The sequence below is a fragment of the Bombus huntii genome, chromosome 10 (assembly GCF_024542735.1).
Source record: "Bombus huntii isolate Logan2020A chromosome 10, iyBomHunt1.1, whole genome shotgun sequence".
In the NCBI taxonomy this organism is placed as follows: domain Eukaryota; kingdom Metazoa; phylum Arthropoda; class Insecta; order Hymenoptera; family Apidae; genus Bombus; species Bombus huntii.
The window spans coordinates 4,879,215-4,902,542 of NC_066247.1; the positions used below are offsets into that span (position 1 = coordinate 4,879,215).

A 23,328-nucleotide genomic window follows, 5' to 3' on the forward strand; every position below is an offset into this window, starting at 1 on the left:
TGAGGTTTGATATTTTAACTTCAAGATACTAGACCCCCGCGCGAATTTTGTACGTTTTATATGCTTACAACGCTGTAATATTATTTCTTATTTTAGCATGATATATTGTTATTTCCTGATATATATATATATTTTATTAAAAAAATTAAATTATTAATAATTAACACAATTGCAGTAATATTGAAAACATTAGAAATATTAGTAATTTTATTTATTGTATTTTATAACAATTTAAATACATTTGAATTAACATTAATAGTAGATTTATTTCAGAGGATTAAAATTAAAATATGTTGTTGAGTGGTATGATACTGTACATTATGCTATTTATTATTTAATATATTCTATCTAAGCCTTCAACTTCTTTCTTTTTGTTGACATCTCCATTTATAATTATAGAGTTTATTCTTAACATTGTTCTGGGTATTCTGATAACTGTGAAAGAAATAGATGTGTTAAATGGAATAGTTATACAATGTGTTGATTATAGCGTTAATTACGATACTGTTCTTACAATTTATTCTCCTAAACTGTTTTCTTGGTTTCATTCTGAAATGAGTTATAGTGTGAGACAAGGTCTTTTGGATTACAGTCGCATTAACTGACACCAATTCCTTATTCAGTATGGGTCTTCCAATGAGTGTGAAATCTTTACCACCAACCAATAACACTTTTTCCAATTTTAATTCATCTCCTGGTTGAGGTGGCCAATGACCCTGAATGGCTATAACATCACTTTCCGTGACTTTAAATTGCGCTCCACATAAGTGTATGACTGCAAATAAGCGGCCAACCGAATTAGTAGCTATTTGTCTGTTAATTTCATTGATCACATCTAAAAAGAAGAAGGAAGCTATAAAATTATCTAAATAATATAATTAAGAAATTAATTTGAAAGTACATTTCATTAATATTTCTATATTTATTATATATAATTACCAGCAGCTGCCTTTTCCTTTTCTTTATCATAATTTTCAGGTATTTCTTCTTGATAGCTTGGTTGTGGTTTAAACCAAGGTAACCTATATTTGATTGTTTGCCTGCGATGAGCATAACCAGCTACTTCTATCTCCCACAATTTTAATCCTGTAATAAATAATGCATTTTTTTGTATTTTACACAAACTTGTTATTTACTTATCCTTAATCGTTAATTTTTATGTTTTGCTAGTATACAAATCAATATATAGTATAATATACAAACATATAATATTGATAATGGTAATAATAATAAATAATCTAATAGGAAAATGTAGTAATACAATATTTATATTTTATAATAAACAATCACAGAATGTATAGTTAAAAGAACAATAATTATAAACCATTCAGTATGATGTGGTTTATTAAAAAATTACTACTAACATAACGCTTTATGAATTACATCAAACAAATTTCAGGTTATATAACCTAAAGTTTCATACAAATAAAGAAGCGAATCTTGTATTACTTTTACGGAAAAAATATTGACAAACCCGGATAATATTGTTTGTTTATTGAAGCAGGAAGAATCCTTCTAATACAGGTATTTGTGGCGAAATTAAATAGCCTGCTGAAATTACTGAGTGCCGCCATGATTTTGACTACTTGCTTTAAATTCGATAACTTAAAAGTTTAAGAATTTGAAAGAACAATATCTAACATTGTAGACACATTTTATGAAATAAGAAAATAAATATAATAGAAGAGAATAGAAATATCTTTCTCAATAAAAGATATAAAAATAAAATATAATTATAGGAATCCGCGGCAAAATTTTAAATAGCAACTTTTAGTATATACATATATTTTTATCCGAAACATTTCTTCTCTGTCGAAATTAGAATATTTACATAAAAGAGATGATCGTTAATGACACATTATACAAATATTGTAATCTATAACGTCTTTTCCATGAAATTTTTCGTATAATACAAGTTGTCAGTGTTATCGTTGACGTATAATTTTAAAATATTTTGCACATGTGGAAGAAATGTAGTATTTTTGTTGATTTGGTTGTAGTTCCGGTTAGAACTAGTATGTGAAGAGATGTCGTACATGTTGGCGAACAGTTACTTGTTATGGTTAGCCATTGTGTTTTGAGGTATCGATGACTGTTGAAGTATTATAATCATTCTTAGTATTCCCAATAATTCGGCCACGTCGAATTATGCAGTTTTATAAAGAAAAGCTTCTGTCACCTGGACAACTGAAACGTCTTAGTGAGCATAAGTACAGCTGTACGACGAACAGCCTTTTGGATGGATTTCTTCAACCCTGGTGGGACTGGCTTGTTAGCAAGGTTCCACTTTGGCTTGCACCAAATTTAATCACTATTGTGGGACTGATTGTCAACATCGCGACTACTTTGATCCTTGTATATTATAGTCCAGATGCTAAAACCGAGGTATCGTCTACATAACCTATTTTTCGTACTTACACATCATATCCTGGATGACAGTGTAAAAGGTTGTGAACTTGAAAATTTGATACATATTCGATATAAATATAAAAAATAGAATTGTCAACTTTTACAGTTTTACATAAAATCATTCGTTAGAAGAAAATTTTGTATGTAATGGAGTATTACTGTGTATGTGATGTTTGTACAAAAAAAATTTGTACTCATGAAAACAACATTTTTTTAAATGAAATAAATATCTATTTATTACTTTAATATGTAGATATAGTATTACTTTAATATATAGATATAATATTACTTTAATATTTTAGGCACCTAGGTGGGCTTGTTTTTTATGCGCACTTGGTTTGTTTATTTATCAAAGTTTAGATGCCATAGATGGCAAACAAGCCAGAAGAACAGGAACTTCAACACCATTGGGTGAATTATTTGATCATGGGTGTGACTCCATATCAACCGGTATGTTGCTTAAGTTGATAAAGTTAATGTGACCTTTAACTTATTATGTTAAAAATCCATATTAAAACTAAATATAGTACCTCTATAAAATAGTGTGGAAAAAAATCTCTTTTATATTTTATATTACATGACAGTGTTAAATTTCTGTTATAATGAATGAAAAATTGTGTTTTTATTTTTCCAGTTTTTATTGCTCTATCAGCGTGTATAGCAGTACAATTAGGATATTATCCAACATGGATGTTTTTCCAATGCTTTTGTGCCATGACACTTTTTTATTGTGCACATTGGCAGACATATGTTTCAGGTAAGAAGTTTATAGATGTTAATAAGGATGATTTTATTAAATTTATTTATTTCACAATGTCATTGTTTTTAAATAGGTTCTTTAAGATTTGGCAAAGTGGATGTCACAGAAGCACAATTTACTATTATAATGATTCACCTTATTTCTGCAATTTTTGGGCCACAAGTATGGATGATAGAGGTTGTATCTAATTTAATAATTCTAATTTTACATTTATATAACTTTAGAATATTTCATGTCAATCAACAAAATTACCTGATGTAATTTATTCATTAACGATTTAAGAGACGTACAGGTTACATAATGAGAATATCTTATGTCAATTAATAAAACATTATAACTTTAATGTTATACTTATATGTTATACTGGTTGACTAATTGGTTTACCAATTTTTTGAGATACACAAATTATATAATTAAGTAATTGATTGTCATAAGATATTTTTTCTTTCCTTATTTTTAGTTTTTCAAACAAATATAAGCTTGTTTAGTATTAAGATTATTTAATCACAGAAACTCGTTCTTAAGGCATAGTATCAGATTTTGCAGTAAATTTAGGGGGCTTGTAGATATTCTGCATAATTGCATTTAAAAACTTCCAGTATTATAAACTTTTATAGTATATTAAGAACCCAAATATTGATTCTCTTTTTTGAGTACACTATATTATCATTTATTCATATTAAGTTCACCATGATTTTTCATTCAAACCTTCATCAAATGTTATTTTCTACTTTTCTTATTATCTATCTCATAATTTTCTCATGTTATATACATTATTATGCCATATATATATAAAATATAAGGATATCATTATATATGTATGTGTTATATTTGTTTATGTATTTTCGATTCATTTCGTCAATTTATGCACTGGACAAAAGACCAATAGTAATTGAACAAATTGTAATAGTTAAAAAGTTAACTAATTACTCAATTTCTAATCTAACTGAAGATTTTCACTTTATGCATTAATGATTTTTTATATAAGGAAAAACTAACGTTTCTAGTGAGTTCTGCATTTTTATCTCAAGACTCATGTTTATAAAAAATTTGAGAATATCTTTGCATGAGTCTAACGAGATTATTTCTTACAGATACCATACATAGATGGTTTTATGTTTAAGTATTTAATAGGAGTTATGACAGTAATTTGTGCAATGGCAAACTTATATTTCATCTTTTCGGTGATTTTCACCGGAGGAGTGGGCAAGAATGGTTCAACTGTGGCTGTAAGTTAGTCAATTAGACTTTTGTTTTTGGAAGTATGGAAATGGGAGCAGCATGGCATGAGGAGCAGCGCTGAAATTACCTTTTTTGCTATGAAACTTATTGTAACATGCATTTTATTTCCAATTCTTACTCATTTGTTTCCCTTCATCCAATTCTTTCTTACTTTCCTGCATCACATTGTTATTCATCATAAGTGCATCATAACTTACGTTTGTACCTACAATTGTCCATCAAATTCATTCATATAGAGAATATATTAAAAGGTATTAGTAAAATTTATGATATAATAGAGAAATAATATTTAGAATATATTCCTGTACTGTGCAAGGCTATGTGTAAAAATTCAACTTACTTTTAATACTTGGAATTATGCTTTTGAAACAATTTCTATCAAAAAATGTTCAATAAATAATAATAAAATATTAGATAATATAATTTAGGTATATAAATTTATCACTATACTATGTAAATGCCTTAAAATTAATATATACTTTTAAAATAATGAGATATAGTTTAACACTAGAAAAATTTACATTAACTCCAAACAGTAAGCACACACATAAGTATATAATTTAATATAAAATTTGTACTTTGTATCATGATTATAATTCATTGATTCAAAATGTAATTTTTCATCTCAATTATCAGTTAAATTATTATAACGTAAATATTTAGAAATGCAGGTAGGAAATTGAGTAAAAAAGCAGCTCCTTCGTGCCTGATGTTTTAATTTATTATTATCTCATGTACTGTAATGGGCCACAAGTGGAACTAGCTCATATTGAAAAAAATTGAGAGTTACATAGAATAAATGTAAGATACAGAGTAAACTTAGGTTAAATTTTAATTGCATTTCTGCAATTTTTATAACGAGCGAGATTTTATGCGTTTGTTTAGATACCAGTGCTTGGTGTAGGCACAATCAGTAACTACGTAGCAGTATTCTTTTATGCAGGCTACATTCATGTATTCCTTGAATTCTGTAAAGTCTTTGAATCTGGTGGGATTGGAAAGAATGGTTCCACAATTGCAGTAAGTTTTAAAAATATAAACTCATCAGTTGTATATATGTAAATTTTCCATCATTAGCATAGTAATCAGATCTTTCTTCTTTTATATTGCTTGCCTATCTAGATCATTCAGTTATTGCTATCCATGTTAAAGGACAATTTCTGCGTTACTAAATCTTATTTAATAATCTATATGCACATTACTTTACTACAATAAGAAATTCTTATGGTGTGCAGGCTATGAAGAAATACAGCTTATGTTTTAATATTATTTCCAAATGTAATCTCTCTTATGCAAATTTACCTTTCATTTTATTTAGGTGCTTACTAGCTATGGAGTTTTGCTATTTTAATGTAAACAAATAATTACCTGTGTTGAATAGTGATCATATTATCTTTACATTAAATTAAAAAAATAAATTTTTTAGAAGAAAAGTGATATTCATGAGAAAGAGTATGTCAATATTTTGTTAGATGTAAGAACTTTAAAATAGATTTATTTTTTTTGTTTTTTATTAAATTAAAAACGAACAAATATTTTATATGAAATTAAAAATACAAAACCTTCAATTAAATGATTTTAACACCTTGTGAAATCACACAAATTGCTTAATGTATATGTGTTTTAAAGATTTGAAATTGTTTCAAAAGCAAGAAGTTTTCATCGGTATGTAATGAAATATGCTAGAGATGTGTTTAAAAGTAACTAATAAAAAGGTTTTTCGTGTCGCTTGCACAGTTGCCATACACTGGCACAGAGGTCAAGGTGTTTCCATTATGGGCTGCTGTGGGCATCGCTATTTTACTTGCACAGAGCAGCATATCCGTCATTCTTGCCGGTGGTGTCGGAAAAAATGGCTCCACCGTCGCAGTAAGTCAGTTCAAAAGTAATAAAATAATTGTGTAGTGCACTTTGCATTTTATTTTGATTTAGGCCCATGTTATAAAGGAGTACTTGCTCTCTTACATATAAAAATCTTGGTGTATATAATATATTAATATAAAACATCAACTATCTTGAGCATTATTACTTAATATATATTGTCTGATGTATTCGAAATTATAATGTTAAAAACATTTGTTATCTTTGGTTAAATTAAAAAATTAAAATTTAATTAATATACTATTATGAGATTGCAGCACAGGACGAATATTCAATTTTTATTGAATATGAATATTGAATATTGAATGACACAATATTTATTGTGTCATTTGTGTGGGTCTAAAATTGGCAAGAGCATCACACAGAACTGTTTACTGTATTTTTATTTCCACTCTGGTTAACACCTTTTCCTAAATATTTAAGAATCTGTGTTGATATCCTATACATATTTTCTTCTTTTTAATATTCCCATCCATTGACTACTCCTTTCCAAATACCATTTTAAGAAATTGCATGGATCCTTAGAAGTATATAATTTTATATAATTAATATAATAATTTTAGTTACTACATATATGCTTCTTTGTAAACTAACTTAGTGACTCTTTATGTACTTAGATGATTTTGATAATTAGTATAACAATCTCAGTTACTATATGTTTTACTGCAACTAACTCTACATGAACTCTAAATAACTTTGCATTTACTATGTGTGTTAAACCTAGGATCTGTCATTGTAATGTATTATGTTTCTTACTTCTATTTTTATATTTATTAATGTCTAATAGAATTTTATGTAGTCATATTGTAAACATATAGATGCTTTTTTAGTGTTTATAAAGGTTTGCATTTTACATTTGAATATACAAGTTGGACTATTAGTCCATCATATATAGCATGTAGCTTTATAATAAAGATGTAACATTTTAATTAAGTATATATTATAGAAATAAAATTTTAGTAAAAAGTATAGTATTTGATGTTTCCATATTAAGCATATTTATATATTGTTCCTTTTATTAGAGATTGCATATTTTTAAGTAATCTTTATATTGTTTATTATCGAATACTTAAACATTAAATTATAGGTACATATTTCATTTATAAAAATATATTACATGTTCAAATATTTTTCTTGTACATTTATTGACCACTGATGTCTTCATAATATTTATTCCATTTCAGGGAACATCAGTTTTATCTCCAATTATTCCATTTAGTTTCGTGGTAGTACCAGCTTTTATAATTTATAGAAAAAGTGCAGAGCACGTTTATGAAAATCATCCTGCATTGTATATACTAGCATTTGGAATGGTTGCAGCTAAAGTTACCAATCGACTGGTGGTATGTATATCAACAACCTAAATATCGATCATTTCATTCAATTTTTATGTTCTATATTCCATAGTATTGTTATTTATTATAGGTTGCTCATATGACAAAAAATGAAATGGAATATTTAGACACTTCATTGATTGGACCAGCAATGCTGTTCTTAAATCAGTATTTCAATTTTTTTATCAAAGAATATTATGTTCTATGGTTGTGTTTTGTAAGTCTTTTTTGCATAAATTTTATTGAACTTTTTTGAAATATCATTTTTATACATTTTACAATTATATGTGCTTTTAGATTTGGGTTACTCTGGATTTACTACGGTATAATACTCAAATTTGCCTCGAAATTTGCGATTATATGAAGATCAAATTATTTAGGATACCACTAGGAGATCATCGAACTAGTCTGGTTTCTAATACAGCTGAGAAAAATGGTACTAACAGGTCCCAACGTAATAGATTGCAAAAGAAACATCATTAGGATTTATTTGTGATAATAAATGCGCTGTATGGTTCATTTTTTGTATAAAGGAGAGTTAACAATATAAGAAAATATAGAGATTTGATAAATTTTGTTATATCACAATTGTATATATAATCAAAGTTCAGAATAGTACAGTTCATTTATTATCACATTAATTTCTGATCGCCGCATCTGATTAGTATTGAACATAAATAAAAGGTCTCATCAACATGTTGGTTAAAAGTTTCTCACTGCTTGCCAACGATTGCAATCAGTTTGTTATTGACGAAAAAAGAATATATCGTTATGTACCTAGTGATCAGAGTTACGATTAAAATCGGTAAAATCAATAAGATACATGAAATAATACAATATAAATACAGGAAGTGATATATAACTATTATTAAAGAAAGATAGAAAAAAGACATGACATAAACTTTAAGTAACTTTATATTATTGTTATAAGTATTATAGCAATTTAATTAAATCAGTGAATGTGAATGATTTATTCAACTTTTATTTATTAATAACTGTATGAAGTTTATGTTTGGGAATGACGCAATAATAACGAACATTTGTTCTTTTTGCTGACCTTTAGATTACAAGAAAAATTTTTGAAGATAAACGAATTTAGAGAAGACGTTTTAGACGAATTTAGAGAAGTTTTTGCTTATAATCATTAAAAAGAAAATAAAATTACCTGATTGTTTTTTCTTAGAGGTTGTGTTTAATGATATTGGTTATTTTTCGATTGGAGTACTATAGTCATGATCTCATATAGAATATATTAGTAGTTCATTTACATGTTTGAAATTAAAGGACAGATAATTATTTTCTTTTAAAATTACAAATCTAATTTAAAAATAACATATATATACGTAATTATATAATACGAATATTCCGATATTTCTATAGTCAATTATAAAATATTTATAGTATAAGTAAACTACCAAAGATAGTTCATTTGAGCTAAAACGATTCAATCTATGATTTATTTTATTCTTTTTTAACAATTTCAATTTTATATCATTTAAAAATTGTAAGGAATTGATGGAATGTTACTGACTAATCATTTTGTGTTTTGAAATATTTTTTTTTTAGTAAACATCGGTTTCTAACGAGTAAGGAACTATACAAGGAAAGGTACATAGCACAGGAAATATGCATATTGCTCAAGCAGTATGTAAATTGATATAATGTATTCTTAATTTACAATGATTTACATTCAGCTCAGGTCCGTGGCCTTAATATGCGCTTATGATTGCAACTGTATGAGATAGTTTTCCAGGTAGAAGACAAAATAGTTGAACAATTTTTATTTAAGATGATTCTGCGTATATATTCTTATATTTATTTAGCGTTGCGCGTTTTTCGTGGTAAAATCTCTTTTGATTACAAGACGTATAATATATAGATTCAACAATATCAATTATAAAAGATAATAATGCTTTAAACAGAAGTTGTTGCTAACTATGTGCAGTAAATATACATATTTAGATTTTTAATACATTGTAATCTTTATAACTATTGGAAAGCAAATTTTTTATATAAATGTGCATCACATAATAAGGAATGGATCATATAATTTCGAAACTAATTACAGTATAGATCATTAAAAGTTATTTTAACAGTTATTTAAAGTATATTAATTAAACAGAAAGATCTTAGATCAGTGATATATCTATTATAAAATTTGTGACGAGTAAAAAGTTGTGAAGATTAGTGATATATCTTTAAAATATAAACACGTATTCTTTCACTACATTGTATTTTAAGAAATATCCGAAGCTGTTCAAGAAATGGTTTCTTTACAAACATAGTTACGAGCAATCTAATTACTGTGCATGAGAAGTTGTGCAAGGAAATTACCGTTTAGTTCAAACGTTTCATTATAGAGTATTACAATTATATAATTCTGTTGTTTTACAAAAGTTTTGAATTTTTACAAGATCATTTGAGATTTTCAGAATGACAATATTTCAATGAAACTTTCCTGCAACATTGCCTGATAAAATAAATAATGTATCTAATAATCTAATGTAACGTATCTTGGTTTTTGTTCACAAAATGTAATATACTTTCCTGATAAATAATTTTCGTATCACATGCTATCTTTTATTTGTGCGTTTTCATTGAACAAAGCTTGATGTAATGGTCAAAATCTTTGGAGTTACGTCCCCATTCTCCTATCTTCAGATTTAATCCGTGTTAATCCTTCCAAAATGGCTTGCAAAGGTGATTCTTTCAAATAAATTCTAAATCTTGCTTTCTAAATAAAAAACATACCATTATAATTTTCAAAATATTAATTCGCATGCTGCATTATTCTATTTTATTTTAAATGTTTGTATTGTTCCTCGTAAATTTTATAGTAGCACATTAACAATACCTAAATTTGTACCTTTGCAATTATATTAACCAATAATAGCTTGAGAAATTGTTTTTGCATTGAACCGCATTGTTAACATTTAGCATGTTTATGGAACTTTTACACAAGCCCACATTATATCAATTCACTAATTGATAGTATACAAAATCATATCGTTTATAATTTCATTTTGTGAATAATGCCTAATACTTATTTTGTCATATAGCAAAATGTTAATTAAAAAGTACGATAAAATAATGCGATAAACACATTATTAATATTAAAATATATGAAGAACTAGTATCGTTTTAATATCTTATTTATGTTTTAACATCTTATTTTTGATATGATAAGTTGTAATAATATGAGATATAGATACAAACATTATGAGGTACGTAATAAAGCAAGTAGAGAATTGAAGCATGTGAAGATTGCATTTGCATGACTCTGCTTGTTTGCTTGGTCCTAACGCCTTGTCGAACGCGTTCAGGATGTTGTACGATATCTTTAACATTTTAATTTATATAACACAAACCATTTCAATATAAACTGTACAAACTATAAGAAATCAAGAAAAAAACTTCTGAACACGGTCGTTGATTGATATACATATGTACATACGAAATGCTGCCAAGTATGAAGAGGGAAAGGTTTTTGGCAACTCTGTGCTACTTTATCTCACTTTTATCAAAAATACAAGTGTAGATCTGATTACGATATCTTTTCAATCAAAATTTCTCTCATTGATTGCCGAGCCTTAGTGAATATTAATGTAATGCGTGGTCTGTTACAATATTGGGCATAATATTTATTTAATATTAGGCAGTGTTATAATGTGTTACTATATTTAGTATAACATGTTAATCAAGTATGTGCGAATAACAAATTTTAATATTTTTATAGTTTGCTATATTTTAATAATTTTAAGTATAGTAATTATTTTAATGGTTTTCCACTATTCTAACTACTCATGTCTTATGTTTTGTATACCACTGTAATTTGGATTTATATTTTGGATATATTTTTTAAATTATAGATAACAGATGCAAAACATCTAAAAGAAGATTTTACGTTTCTTTAAATTATTCACATTGTAACAAGATATTCGCACATGCAGAACGTCAATGTACTTTATTCGTTGGTATGCATGAATAGTTCTGTTCACAGTTCGCGCGATGGTGGAACAAGAGCCTCTGTTAGACGAGGATTATCATCACGGATCTGATACTACTCTCGACCTATGACGGTTGAAATTCATCAGCGTAAAGATAATTATTTCGAAACGCAGGGTTACGTAAAACTTTCTTTGCAACTTTTATCATTACTCTTTCATTGCCCATTAACAAGTACAAATACTAGTCTCTTTCTAGAATGAAAAGTAATGTATTATATTGTAAATTAGCAGTACTACAGTTTCACGTGGCCTTGATACCCATCTTGAATCATAATTTTATTATGAAATTTGAGATGCTGGATAAAGGAAAGAGTATAGATTATATAGCAGAATGAAGCAGGGTAGTTACATTATAGGAAGTGAAGTTTAAGTAGAAGAGAAAGTTTAACCCTTAAAAGCTATTGTCGAAATTTCATTTTAGTACTTCAGTATTTTAATTTACATGGGCAAAATTTCACATATTGTTTATTTTGGAAATTAACAAATTACCATTGAATATTGGATGAAAAATAGACATTGTTGCAATGCTATCATATGATAGTTATTAAAATAAAATTCGCACAGCATGAAATTTCATATGTATTAGCCTGTAAGGGTTAAAGAGAATTTCATGTGGTCCTCTTCGACGTAGGAGAAAATTAAAAATGAAAATTTTAATTTTATCGATAAGTGTATTGAAACTGTTTGGTTCAAAGATTTTCGATGAAGTAAGATAAGAGTATTTCCTGTGATAGTTTTATAGAGAAACAGCGAAGTACATTTTCATTATTGATGGTCAAACAACGAAGGACTATAGTTATTCCTACAGAGTCGGAGACATTTCGAATTGTAAGATAAGATTCATGTATTATTGGTAACGTTTAAAAATTCGTACAATTTTATAGAAAGATATAGAAAGGATAGAAGAACTTTAAGAAAGTAGAGTGGCTTTTTTTTCAAAGAAAAAATTGTTAAGAACAATTCTAAAGTGGATAAGGTGAAGATTTTTTAATGTTGTCAGGATGAAATAGCATTTAACACTAGCACGCTAGCGTAATAAAGAGATACTTGTTCATTTTTACCAGTTGTACGACTTCCAGTCTTTATCAACATTTTTGTGATCTCTTAAATGGAGATGATAGTCGAGTTATTTAACTAAAATAATAACGATGTCACAAATGTTAGAGAAAAAAAAATAAGAAGGATAATAATAATAGAAATAAGTTTGTATAAATAAACAATTTGTAATATATTTATTTAATAAGAAGTAAGATATGAAATTTTACCAGATTTAATTTTAAGTTAATGTTAAGTTCAGAGAAAAATTATAGGTATTAATTATATGGCAAATTATATCAGAAGTTTTATGTTTATAGATTCTATATACTGTAAACTGCGATCATTGTAATTTATGCGAGCAAATAAAATTTTAATTGCCATTCTGTTACTTTCTTATGTTTTTTTTTTTTCGTTTCGTCGATGAATTTTCATCAATGTCTAGTGAAATGAATTTTGTCGAATCGTTGAGAATATTTTCTCGCGTTCGAAAGTGGAACAAATTCGAATAACGATTAAAAACTGGTTCAACCCTCGCGCCGGAAACTGGGCCAGGAGTAATCACTATTTCCCGGGAATTCGGTCACCCATAGTATTTCATGATCCCTTGTAAAAATATCCTTGGGATAATCCACCTACGATCTAATATATATTGCAGTTGAATATTTATTTAGAAAATTTATTTGCAATTCACTTTGCAATGACAAATGAAAAAAGGAAGCAACGAATGCTTATGAAGATACATATAAATATTATTTTCTCATTTTATCGGTAATAATTTTTTTATTCACTGTAATTCAATAATTATCTAAAATCTATTTTGCAACAATTTCGAAAAATTTCTGGGAATTGGCAGATTCGTTTACACAGCTTATTGGCAAATGAAATATTAAAATAGCTATTTATATAAATTTGAATTTTTCTCAATAAGCATGTTAAATCCTTTTACTTAAATTTATAAAAAGAAGATATATGTCTTATTGGTTTTTTCTGTTTGTATATCTCCGATCTTCATTCCAATAACATTTTATTCGCCATTTATCCATTGGGAATCATATTTTATCTGATAGTACCATATCTTTGTGAGACACTCTGTATAGCATGGTAGGCAATGTTACATTACGTGGTAGTGTGATATTGATCAATCAGATGGCACGTAACGTGTCCCTTGATCCCTAGGTGTATACTTTCTGTGGGCCAGCAAAAACGTTAGGGAAGTAAAATAAACGCTCGTACCATGCCGCAACAATGAAATGCATAATCAATGAAAGTGCATTACGTTCCCACATCTTAGCTCTTTAGTGGTTCGTTTTCTCTCTTCTCCGCTTTTCACAGAGTCCGAAGACCTCGAAATTTCGTGACCGAGCTACGTATCACCTCCTACCCTTGTTCGTCTATTCGACCTGGGCCACGTTCTGAGACGTTTCCCCTTCCCCAATACCAAATCCACAGGAACGTAATATTCTCTTCAAGGATCCTTGGTGTTCTTAAATTCAATCATGGTTGCATTCTAATGAGATTATGAGACTTTCAATCAAGTTTGAGAGAGTCCAAACCTGTTTCACGGTGAAATTAATTAGAGCAGTAATGGTAAATAAATGGTTTTACGGGTTATCGTAAATGTTGGGCAAATTGTGTTGCGAATTGAAATTTAGCAATGAAAGAGTTTCCTGTAAATTTTCGATGATAGTTTCATTCGTTCGATAGTAAATTACAGATGCTTCATGTAGCGTTATATTGTTTTGTTAATTCTGTGAGTTACGTAATTAGTATTGTTTTACTTTTAATATGGTTCAACTTTTTTAATAACGAATTGGTAGTAAATTAATTCCATTTATTTATCATTGAACTATATGAATTTTGTTCATCCCCCGAAATGATTCGATTTTTTTAGACAAACATTTTTTATAAAGTGGCATATCCTTTTTTGGATATACTACTGGCGAATGTATGCGCATGCGCGTCGAACGATAGGGGTAGTAAGTAGAAAAGTCGAAGTTACGATCGACGAGAATCAGTCTGCCTTCGGCGACGTCCGAGCGACCATTCATTATGATAGTATTTTGGATTTGATAGTAAATAGACACTTTACACGTCTTTATGATTTAACAATAGCTTAAGCTGGCAATAAAATGTTTCACCTTCACATACGATCTTTAAAAAAATCATTTATGTACTTCCACAAAAATAAATGAATAATAATAACAACTCTTCTATTACTATTATTACGAATACGTAATAATTATTCTAATAGCATTATTAATAATTACAATATGAATCATTTCACACTCCCAAGCAATATCACAGTAATACTATACACTACTATACACAAAGGCAAAAGATATCTTCTTCTTTAATGCATCAAACGTCCATTATTTTATATTCAACTTTTTTTTTTCTGGTCTCTAGATAAAGATACCTTTGAACTGACAATTGAACGGATTGCTCCACGTAACCTTCCTAAGCAGTTTGAATAAAATTTAATCCAGTCGATATCGACTATAGTTTAGTTTCGCATGAAGGATTTCTGTTGAATTTTTAGATTCTACAGTGACGGATAAAAGAAAATTTTAAATTGATATGCTTATTGTTAATAACTTTTGCACTGAAAATTTTTTGTCACATTGATAATTGGTATACCATATTCGTTAATTGTTCCTATCAAATATAAATCCATTTTGTAAAATGGTGTTCTTTTTTATTTTTCATGGTGCCTTTTTATATCTCTTGTTTCGTAAATTTTCTTTTGTCCGCCACGGTACGTCCCTGTTCCTCTACCACCTCCACTTTTCCCGAACATCCAGCTAAGTCTGTCAGCAGCGTTATTGATCCAGCTGGTAACAGACCGCGTCTATGCAATGAGGCCATCTATTCCCGAGAATCGTATATGTATATGGGCTCGCTGGGCCAAGCGTTCAGGATAGCCATTCAGAAGGTGCTAACGTCGTATTACGTAGACGGCGACATTGCTTACGTAGACCGTAATCATATTAGGCTTACCCACGTTTGTTTCTAGGTTTTGTATGGTTACAGTTGACAGCCTTCTCCAGGTGCGACTCTTTCTTCTGACAATTGGGCTTTTTCACGGACATAAATCTCTCTTGTTGTTTCCAACAAGTCTTGTTGTTTGGGAGAATTTCGAAATGTATATAATTAGAGAGTAGGAGAATTATTGTTATAATGCTAAAAATTTAGAATATATATATACTTGACTATAAAAAAAAGTAAGGTAATTATATATCCTAACCTCCTAGGTAACGATATATTATCACAAATTTTTATTTTCTAAGTCACTCTGTTATCTATTTCCCTGCAAAGCTTATTAAATAACAATCACCTTTAAAAGTATTCCTTACTTTACGATCTCGGAGAAATTCTAAAAATGATATCAACATTTTCCACATTTTTATAGTGAAATGAAATACCGCTCCAATTCCACGTGCATATATGTAAAACTATCGTAATGTTCACATTCATTTTCTAACCTTTATTTTTAAGAGAAATTTAACCATTTCAATATACCTTCCCAGTACAAGTACAATGGTTACAAAAAGATTTATTTTTTATTGAGATTTTTGTCACACTAGTACATTTCTTACAATATTTCCACATTGAGTAATTAGGTACAAGTATATTAAATTCCGTACCGTTCTGTAGCACTTTCGTATGGCTGCAAAAATTTCATATTATGAAAATGATATGTATAGAGCATGATAAAAAAAATTGTTTTATTAAGAAATAAGTGTGCGTAGCCGGTGTACTTAAAGTTTCTTTATGATAAAACAATTGTGCTGACTCGTGAACGAGCGTTCAATTGACCTAGAGCGACTGAAAGGGGTCCCGGTGTTCCATTATGTACCGGCAACAATCAAATTTCGAAACTATTAACAGGCATTGAAACGGGCACGTACACGCGATCTGATGCACGCGTGTGTACGCGTCTAGGTGAAGGATAAGTGCATTAGACGAGGTCTGATAAGCTGGTGTGCGCGTGTGCATAGTAAAAGTCGGGAGGAACAGTAGCGGCAATTAACTTGCCAGCTGGTAGGCTATAAAAAGCGCAATTTCATCCAGCTCGTTGCAATGTAACCGATAATTAGAAAAATTTGTACTTCTTATCGGCCCTTCGTTTGTTTCTTCGTTTCAATATTTTAGTTCTCTCTTCATTTTGAAATGTATTTTATTTGTCGTATATATCATATAATATGTGACATTATAATATTACAAGCGCGACACGGGATTCAACGGTTAAACTTTCTCAATATATCTTACAGGTACAACGAAGCGGAGAATGTTATATCAATCATTTCAAACATTATTAAAATGTTATAATAAAAATACGAAAAATACGGAGAAGTAATAAATCGTTTAATTAAGAATTCTTCTAATAAGAGACGCCGAGGGAAAAAAGAATGAACGCTATTGTGTGTTTCATTATTATTAAATAATTGCATATTATAAGGGTGGAATGGATAATAACAAAAATTCCCTTTAATTGTTTAAAAAACATATACAAGTGTTAGGTAATGTATCGATGCTGTATTGATTTAGAATTTTTTGCTTTTAGAGATAGAAGAGACGAAGAGAAGAAACGGGAAGCGAGATGAAAAGAAGAGGAGAAAGTGTGGTGAAAAGTGTTTGCTTCTATCGTAGAAGGGCGTGCATCGTTCTTTTTTTTATGTTTAGGTTGCTACTTTGTAGGGACTTCCCCTTTCGGGTTCCCATCGCGTAATTTCTGAACGGGATTGTCGAGAGAATAGTTCATCGATCCCTACAGACCAGAACTAAAGGCTAAATTTCCGGCTAAACTCTCGGTTTCTCTTATTCTCTCAGATTCTGAAGTAATGTACTCGCGTTTATTTCTTTCGACATTTATGTTATACGTGTTGCATAACTTTTGTATTTGGCCAGCTAAAAATTGGCAAAAATAATATGATAGAAGTATAAATAATTTTTTTATAGATTATTTTGTATAGATCTATTAAAATATAGAAGAAAGGCTTGCAAAAGATATTTTTAAAAATTGCTAATGAAATATCTTTATTGAGAAGAATGGTGATAAGAAAGATGCCTGAAAGTGTAATGTAACGAAATCCATCCTTTTAGTGTGGCACGTTGAGAATTCTTGAATAAAATATCTATGACTCAAAACTTTTCCCTTCTACGTTTTCCTTAACTGTAATAAACACCTCCTCTTTGTATGTTCTTCTTAAATACAGTAAACACATTTCTTTTGTACTTTCTTCGTTTATAGAATACAACAAAAATATGTACTTTTTTAATGTCTTTCCTTTATCCATTTTTCTTAAAGGAACTCTCAATAGAAAATTTTTATTGAAAAAGAAGTAATAAAAAGATACGAATGACGTATATTCTGTAATTCACTTTATACCTTCTTCTACGTTTCCTTTCATTGACATTGAAAAGATGCGATCAAAAATACGAATGCAAAAGTAATTGGGCGAAGAATTGTTTAATTGGATAGACTAAGAATTATTTTATTTGTGCACAACTTCTATCCCAGGGCAACTAATCGTCAATTCGAAGTAAGCTAATTCAGAAGTCCTTTAATTTTTTCCCTGTTCTATGTCAAGGTAATGCTCGGATTGCAAGTGTTACCCTTGAACTGAATAATTAATTCATCCCCATCAGTTAATTAAACAGCAGTTGCATTGGAAAGTAAACTTCCCATCATTGTTGTTGTTGTTTAAACATTTAAAATCGACGCTTTGCAAAGTACTTCGATCAAAGCGGTCACCTACTTTCACGCTTAGCCAATTGCTCAATCAGCAACGTGTGCTCCTTTGATGTTATTATACAAATTTTTATCATTTACTTTATTTTTCTAAAACTAAAAATTGGTACGAAATATTAAAATTTTCTTTAATCTCCTTATTTCATCACTGTTTTTATCGAATCAATACTTTGCCAAAATTGTATATAATATGTTTTAACAATTGGTTTATATATTTCAAAAATTATTGAAATACATTTTAAGAAGAATTTCATTTCTATTATTTTTAATTTCACTTTAGGAACAAGAGTAAGGAGAATTGTTTTAACGATAATATACGTCAGTTACTGTCAAAAGATTTGATGTTAGTACATAAAAAGAAATGGCCAGTAAAGGTGTGCTCTTTGTACAAGTATTTGTGAATGAGTGTTACCCTTAGCTACTGCTCAAGAAAACACCCTTCAACTCTTTCACTCGTATTCTGCTTTTCAGAGGAGAGAATCCAGAATTTTCCTCCGGTTATTAATCTCAATTAAAAGATATAATAGTTTCCCCAGCAAACATATTCAATCGTTATAATCGTATAATATTATATTTACCATTGTAATTACTGGAACAATTTCAGACATCTGGATTTCTTAAGGAATTATATTTAAACCTACCAATTATGCAACATAGTTACATTAATTCGAGTACATGTTTCTAACAGCCTTCGTCCTTTAAAGTTGTATATTCAAATACTCAATCCAATTACACAATATTAAGTCAGTTTCAGTGCTGTCACTAAAAATGCATAAAGAGTAAAATTCAATCTCTTGTTTTCCTTACTGAAAATTCTATCTTCCCGTACTAGAACGTATAATTTTTTCATTTCTCTCAATAAACTAACTCTAATTCTTCCCAATAGACATTTAAAATTATCGAGGAATTATATTATTACAGTCGAAAAAAGTCTGCCACTCACCTCTTTCTTCTATCACCAATTTCCTTCGTTCTTCATTAATTTCCATTAAATTTCACTTTTCAATGGGAACATAATTCGAATTTTGAAAGACGAGAACAAAAAAATTAACGACGTCACTTGAGGAACCTAGTGCTCAAAATATATTAAATAAACACGAACTAGCTATAATTCTACGCTATAAACGTAAAATCTATTACATAGAAAACGAGAGCTTAAAATCTGTTACATAAACATAACTTAATCTTATCATTTTATCACATAATTTTTTACCATTTCTCTATCTAAAATCTCCCCATCTTTCTCCTAGTTTCCCTAAAATCCGACTGTTATGCAAAAAAAAACCTACTCCAATATCCGCGAAAACCACCCCAAAATTGAATCCCGTAGAAATTCACCTTCTGAATCTTCCAGCACCCTCTCTTAGACCCTATCGATCGGAAATTTCGAAAGGGCAATTAAAAGCCGGAAAAATGGTCGGTTCCGGACAGACATCGGCAGTTGAGGACAACTCCGTGTCCCTTTCCCGACGCAAGTGCCGCCCCTGGTCGCACGCCTGCCTAGTAGCCTCGTCGTGAACGATCGCCAGTGTAGTATCGCCAGTGAGGCGATACGGTGTGCGGCCTCGTGCACGAAAAGCGACGATTTTCCACCGGGATCCTCGTTCTAAACGACACGTAAGTTCACCAAGCAGCTATACGTTTCCAATATTTTTCAACTTTCTCGACAATACGTCGTTAACTTATTACATCGAAATGTAGAACTATCGATTATATAGTGTCGCTAATGTAATATAACGAGTGACGTCGTTTAGGTCGCGTGCAACTGGCTCGAAACCTTGTTGAAATTGGCCAAAGTTAAGCTATGGAAGTGAATGCGTGTTCCGATCGACTGTCGTTCTAAGGATTGAAGTATACGGTGGCTACAAGAAGCGTTTTTCTTATCAGCTTTTATATTCCGTTTTCATAATATCGAATTTTTATCCCGACGACGATATTTATGCAAATTCATACTTTTTGTGGAGATGGTTAAAAAATGTGGACTCTAGGTAGGTGATCTTTCTATGTACTAAACGTTACAACGATTACTATATTTTGTTTATTTTATATATCTTTGCACGTTACATTCTCGCTACGACGCATTCTATGCATTTTTGCATCTTCAAATTTCCCATAAATACGTAAAAGTGACGCAGTACTATCAAATGATAGGAAATTCAGTATAGTTGGATCTACGTAATTAATTACTATGTAAGCGCTATAACACATACAACGGTGTGTCGATACTTTTCGTAGCCACTGCATGAAGATTAAGATGCGTGTACTCGTCAAAATTTATATGTTTGATATTGTGGCGATAGTTTTTCGCTCGAACGCGGACGACGAATGATTTGAATTTAGCAATTATTAATTAAGAATCAAGAATTGGCGGTTCAAAACCGTCTTATCGCTGTAAATTTTTCCACAGTGTTATTATTATTATCTACCTGATTTGAAACATGTTGCTCCGTATTTTTGCGCTTGGTGCCTTTTAACCAACTTATTCGAATTCCAATGATTTCATTTGGCAAGTGATTTGATTAATGAGAAAGATATCTTAAGCCAACCAAATATGTTCATACTGATAAAGCATTGAAACTACCAAGTAACTTGAATTCAGGTAAAACGACTAATGTGAACGAGGTTTACACGCCACCTAAACGATGTCATTTACTTTTTCTCACCAACGACGTTGCATAATTTCGATTGTTATATACATCAGGATTTAGTAAATTAATGGTATATCGTTGAACAAGTTGGAAAATATTGGAAACGCAAAGCTGCTGGATTTATACAGCGTCGTTTACCGCTGGCATTGCAACCACGCGTTTATTAAATCCGTTTCAATTTTGCCATTCTAAATTTATTAAGTTTCTGAATTTTTAATAATGAAACAGGTACGGTCGTATGTATCGTATTATCAAACTTGCTGAATTTTAACGATACGAAATGTTAGGAACGTTGCATTCCTCGACTGCGTACGACGCGTTCGTTTGAATCGTTGTTCGATGATGATATTCGACGATGAGAGATTTTTATCCTACGTTCTAATAAGCTTTTGAAAAAATTTGTTGCAATGAGGAGATACGAGCCGAGAATTATGCATATGAGATTGTATGAGAACGTTGTAAAGCTTCTGTTACCTGGAACTGTACTACGTGTTCGTTTTGCAAATCGATGCAAATCGACGTATCGAAAAATTGATCTTACAAAATTGACAAGTTTGATATATAAATATCTTGAAAAATTCCTCGGTCCAACGAAATATTCCAATTTATTGGAAACGTTCCTATCTGAATAACATTTTGCAAAATGGAAATTACGTATGCAGAGTAACAATGAAACAAATGATACCACTTTGGTGTCTTATTTTTCCTAAAAATAAAACATTATATATACAGGGTGGTTGGTAACTGGTGGCACAAACGGAAAGGGGGTGATTCCACGCGAAAAAAGAAGTCTACGCGAAGTAGAATAAAAATTTCTTTTTTTAATTTTTTGTTTTTTTAAATTTTTCCATCGAGACAACGATCTACAGCGAGTGCACGCGTATCGAGCGAAAATTCAAAGTCGATTTTCTCAAAAACAAAGCCTCAAACGACAAATTTTTATTCTATATTTTCGACTTCTTTTTTCGCGTGGAATCACCCCCTTTCCGCTTGTACCACCAGTTACCAACCACCCTGTATATATAAACGTATATGTAACACATCAAAAAATGCTTGTCTCCTTGAAAATTCCTGAAAATTATTTTCTTCTGCAACGAAATTATTGACGTTTGAAATATTTTTTACAAGCGATAATAATCCGACTTCTGAGGAGTTTCGACGTATTTTTACCCAGTATTATCACAAATGTATATTTATAAGACCATTTTTCATATTTAGACAGAGTGAAATACGTTACCAATGCGAGACCACTTATTTTAGCGTCAACCTGTATACAAACATTTGAGTAAAGCTTGAATTACGTATGTGAACTATGCTGCTACGTGTACTTTGATTTTGCAAGTCGATTTTAAGAATTTCTTGGGTGATTTCCATGTTAAGCATAGTTCGATGGGCTTTTGATCAAGATTTTACTATCACTGGATTGAGTGAAGTCTAATTGCTGTCGTAGGTGTCGATTTGTGAGCTAAAACGCGTTTCGTTTGATCACAGTGGTATATTAGCTGGGAATTCTTGGAAAGGGTGAAAACATAAAGGGATGAAGCATTATGATCTTCGATCATATTCGGTCATATGTATTGTTTGTTACATTTTTGTGTATTTCTATGCTGACAAGTTTATAAACTGGTGAATTGCGTTAGAAAAAATGCTTCGTAGTTTGATTCGTATTGAAACGTTGATTTGAAATAATTGAACGAACGTGGAAACGTGGATTCGTCCATTGAAGAAGTGAACTGGTCTATTCGCTTGGAACGATTTCCTCTTGTTCGCTTCTCTTTTATTTCTATTCAATTATATTTACTATATATATATATATACAAATTCCTACAACTCACATGTAAAATCACTTTTGATTAAAAACTCTTTTCCTCGAATTTTAGTGGAATGATTCATAATATATTTATCCTTGCTTATTAATTATCTGAAAAGGTAGGATTCTTAGTTCGAAACAGTCTAAGAAAAAGATAGAATAAGATAAACGAAAATCCAGTTATACAGAGAAATAATTAACAGTAGAAGAGAAACGAAGGATATTGGCAATAATCGATGGTATGGAACAGATCAACATGTTTGTTTGATTTATTCTTTGTCTATCAGTTGTCTGCAAAATGTAACGTTGAAATTTCTAAAATAACTTAAAAGAATGCAGAGGAAAATAAATGAAAGTGCTCGAGAAACGAGTCAAGGATTGCTAAATCGACTCATTGATTGCCCCCCGATCGATACAGACGAATCTAACGCAATTACTCGACAGATT

The 23,328-nt window shown here is 29.9% G+C and overlaps 3 protein-coding genes and 1 long non-coding RNA gene across 22 annotated transcripts in view; 2 read left to right on the plus strand and 2 right to left on the minus strand.

Moving 5' to 3' along the window:
- Positions 1–196: 196 nt before the first annotated feature.
- LOC126870102 (39S ribosomal protein L21, mitochondrial) lies at positions 197–19,427 on the minus strand. 2 transcript variants are annotated; one of them, XM_050627570.1, is made up of 4 exons: positions 19,367–19,427; positions 940–1,086; positions 515–835; positions 197–435 (listed from the first exon to the last, which is right to left on the minus strand). In XM_050627570.1, exons 1-4 carry the CDS (start codon positions 19,410–19,412, stop codon positions 335–337), a joined length of 615 nt encoding a protein of 204 aa, XP_050483527.1. In that variant the 5' UTR covers positions 19,413–19,427; the 3' UTR covers positions 197–334. The 2 variants fall into 2 exon arrangements, with proteins under 2 accessions (XP_050483527.1, XP_050483526.1); XM_050627569.1 differs by lacking the exon at positions 19,367–19,427 and adding an exon at positions 1,475–1,636.
- Positions 1,992–13,059, plus strand: LOC126870070 (cholinephosphotransferase 1). 7 transcript variants are annotated; one of them, XM_050627512.1, is made up of 11 exons: positions 1,992–2,385; positions 2,712–2,859; positions 3,044–3,166; positions 3,243–3,346; positions 4,264–4,398; positions 5,297–5,431; positions 6,149–6,280; positions 7,477–7,635; positions 7,718–7,843; positions 7,924–8,062; positions 11,627–13,059. In XM_050627512.1, exons 1-11 carry the CDS (start codon positions 2,149–2,151, stop codon positions 11,701–11,703), a joined length of 1,515 nt encoding a protein of 504 aa, XP_050483469.1. In that variant the 5' UTR covers positions 1,992–2,148; the 3' UTR covers positions 11,704–13,059. The 7 variants fall into 7 exon arrangements, with proteins under 7 accessions (XP_050483469.1, XP_050483462.1, XP_050483463.1 ...); XM_050627505.1 differs by lacking the exon at positions 4,264–4,398; XM_050627506.1 differs by lacking the exon at positions 5,297–5,431 and having other exon boundaries at positions 1,993–2,385.
- Positions 13,515–18,573, minus strand: LOC126870134 (uncharacterized). Its single transcript, XR_007691117.1, has 2 exons — positions 13,948–18,573; positions 13,515–13,858 (listed from the first exon to the last, which is right to left on the minus strand). It is a non-coding gene; the product is annotated as an uncharacterized LOC126870134 (long non-coding RNA).
- Positions 19,428–19,876: 449 nt separating the features above from the next.
- Positions 19,877–23,328, plus strand: part of LOC126870022 (MAP kinase-activating death domain protein) — a 43,610-nt gene continuing 40,158 nt past the window's right edge. For 11 of the 12 annotated variants that reach the window (XM_050627326.1, XM_050627331.1, XM_050627333.1 and 8 more), the window contains exon 1: positions 19,877–20,040. The gene's annotated coding sequence lies outside the window, so the exon portion shown is untranslated. Of the gene's footprint in view, positions 20,041–20,177; positions 20,412–23,328 lie in introns of all 12 variants that reach the window. The other variant, XM_050627327.1, reaches the window with a different exon arrangement.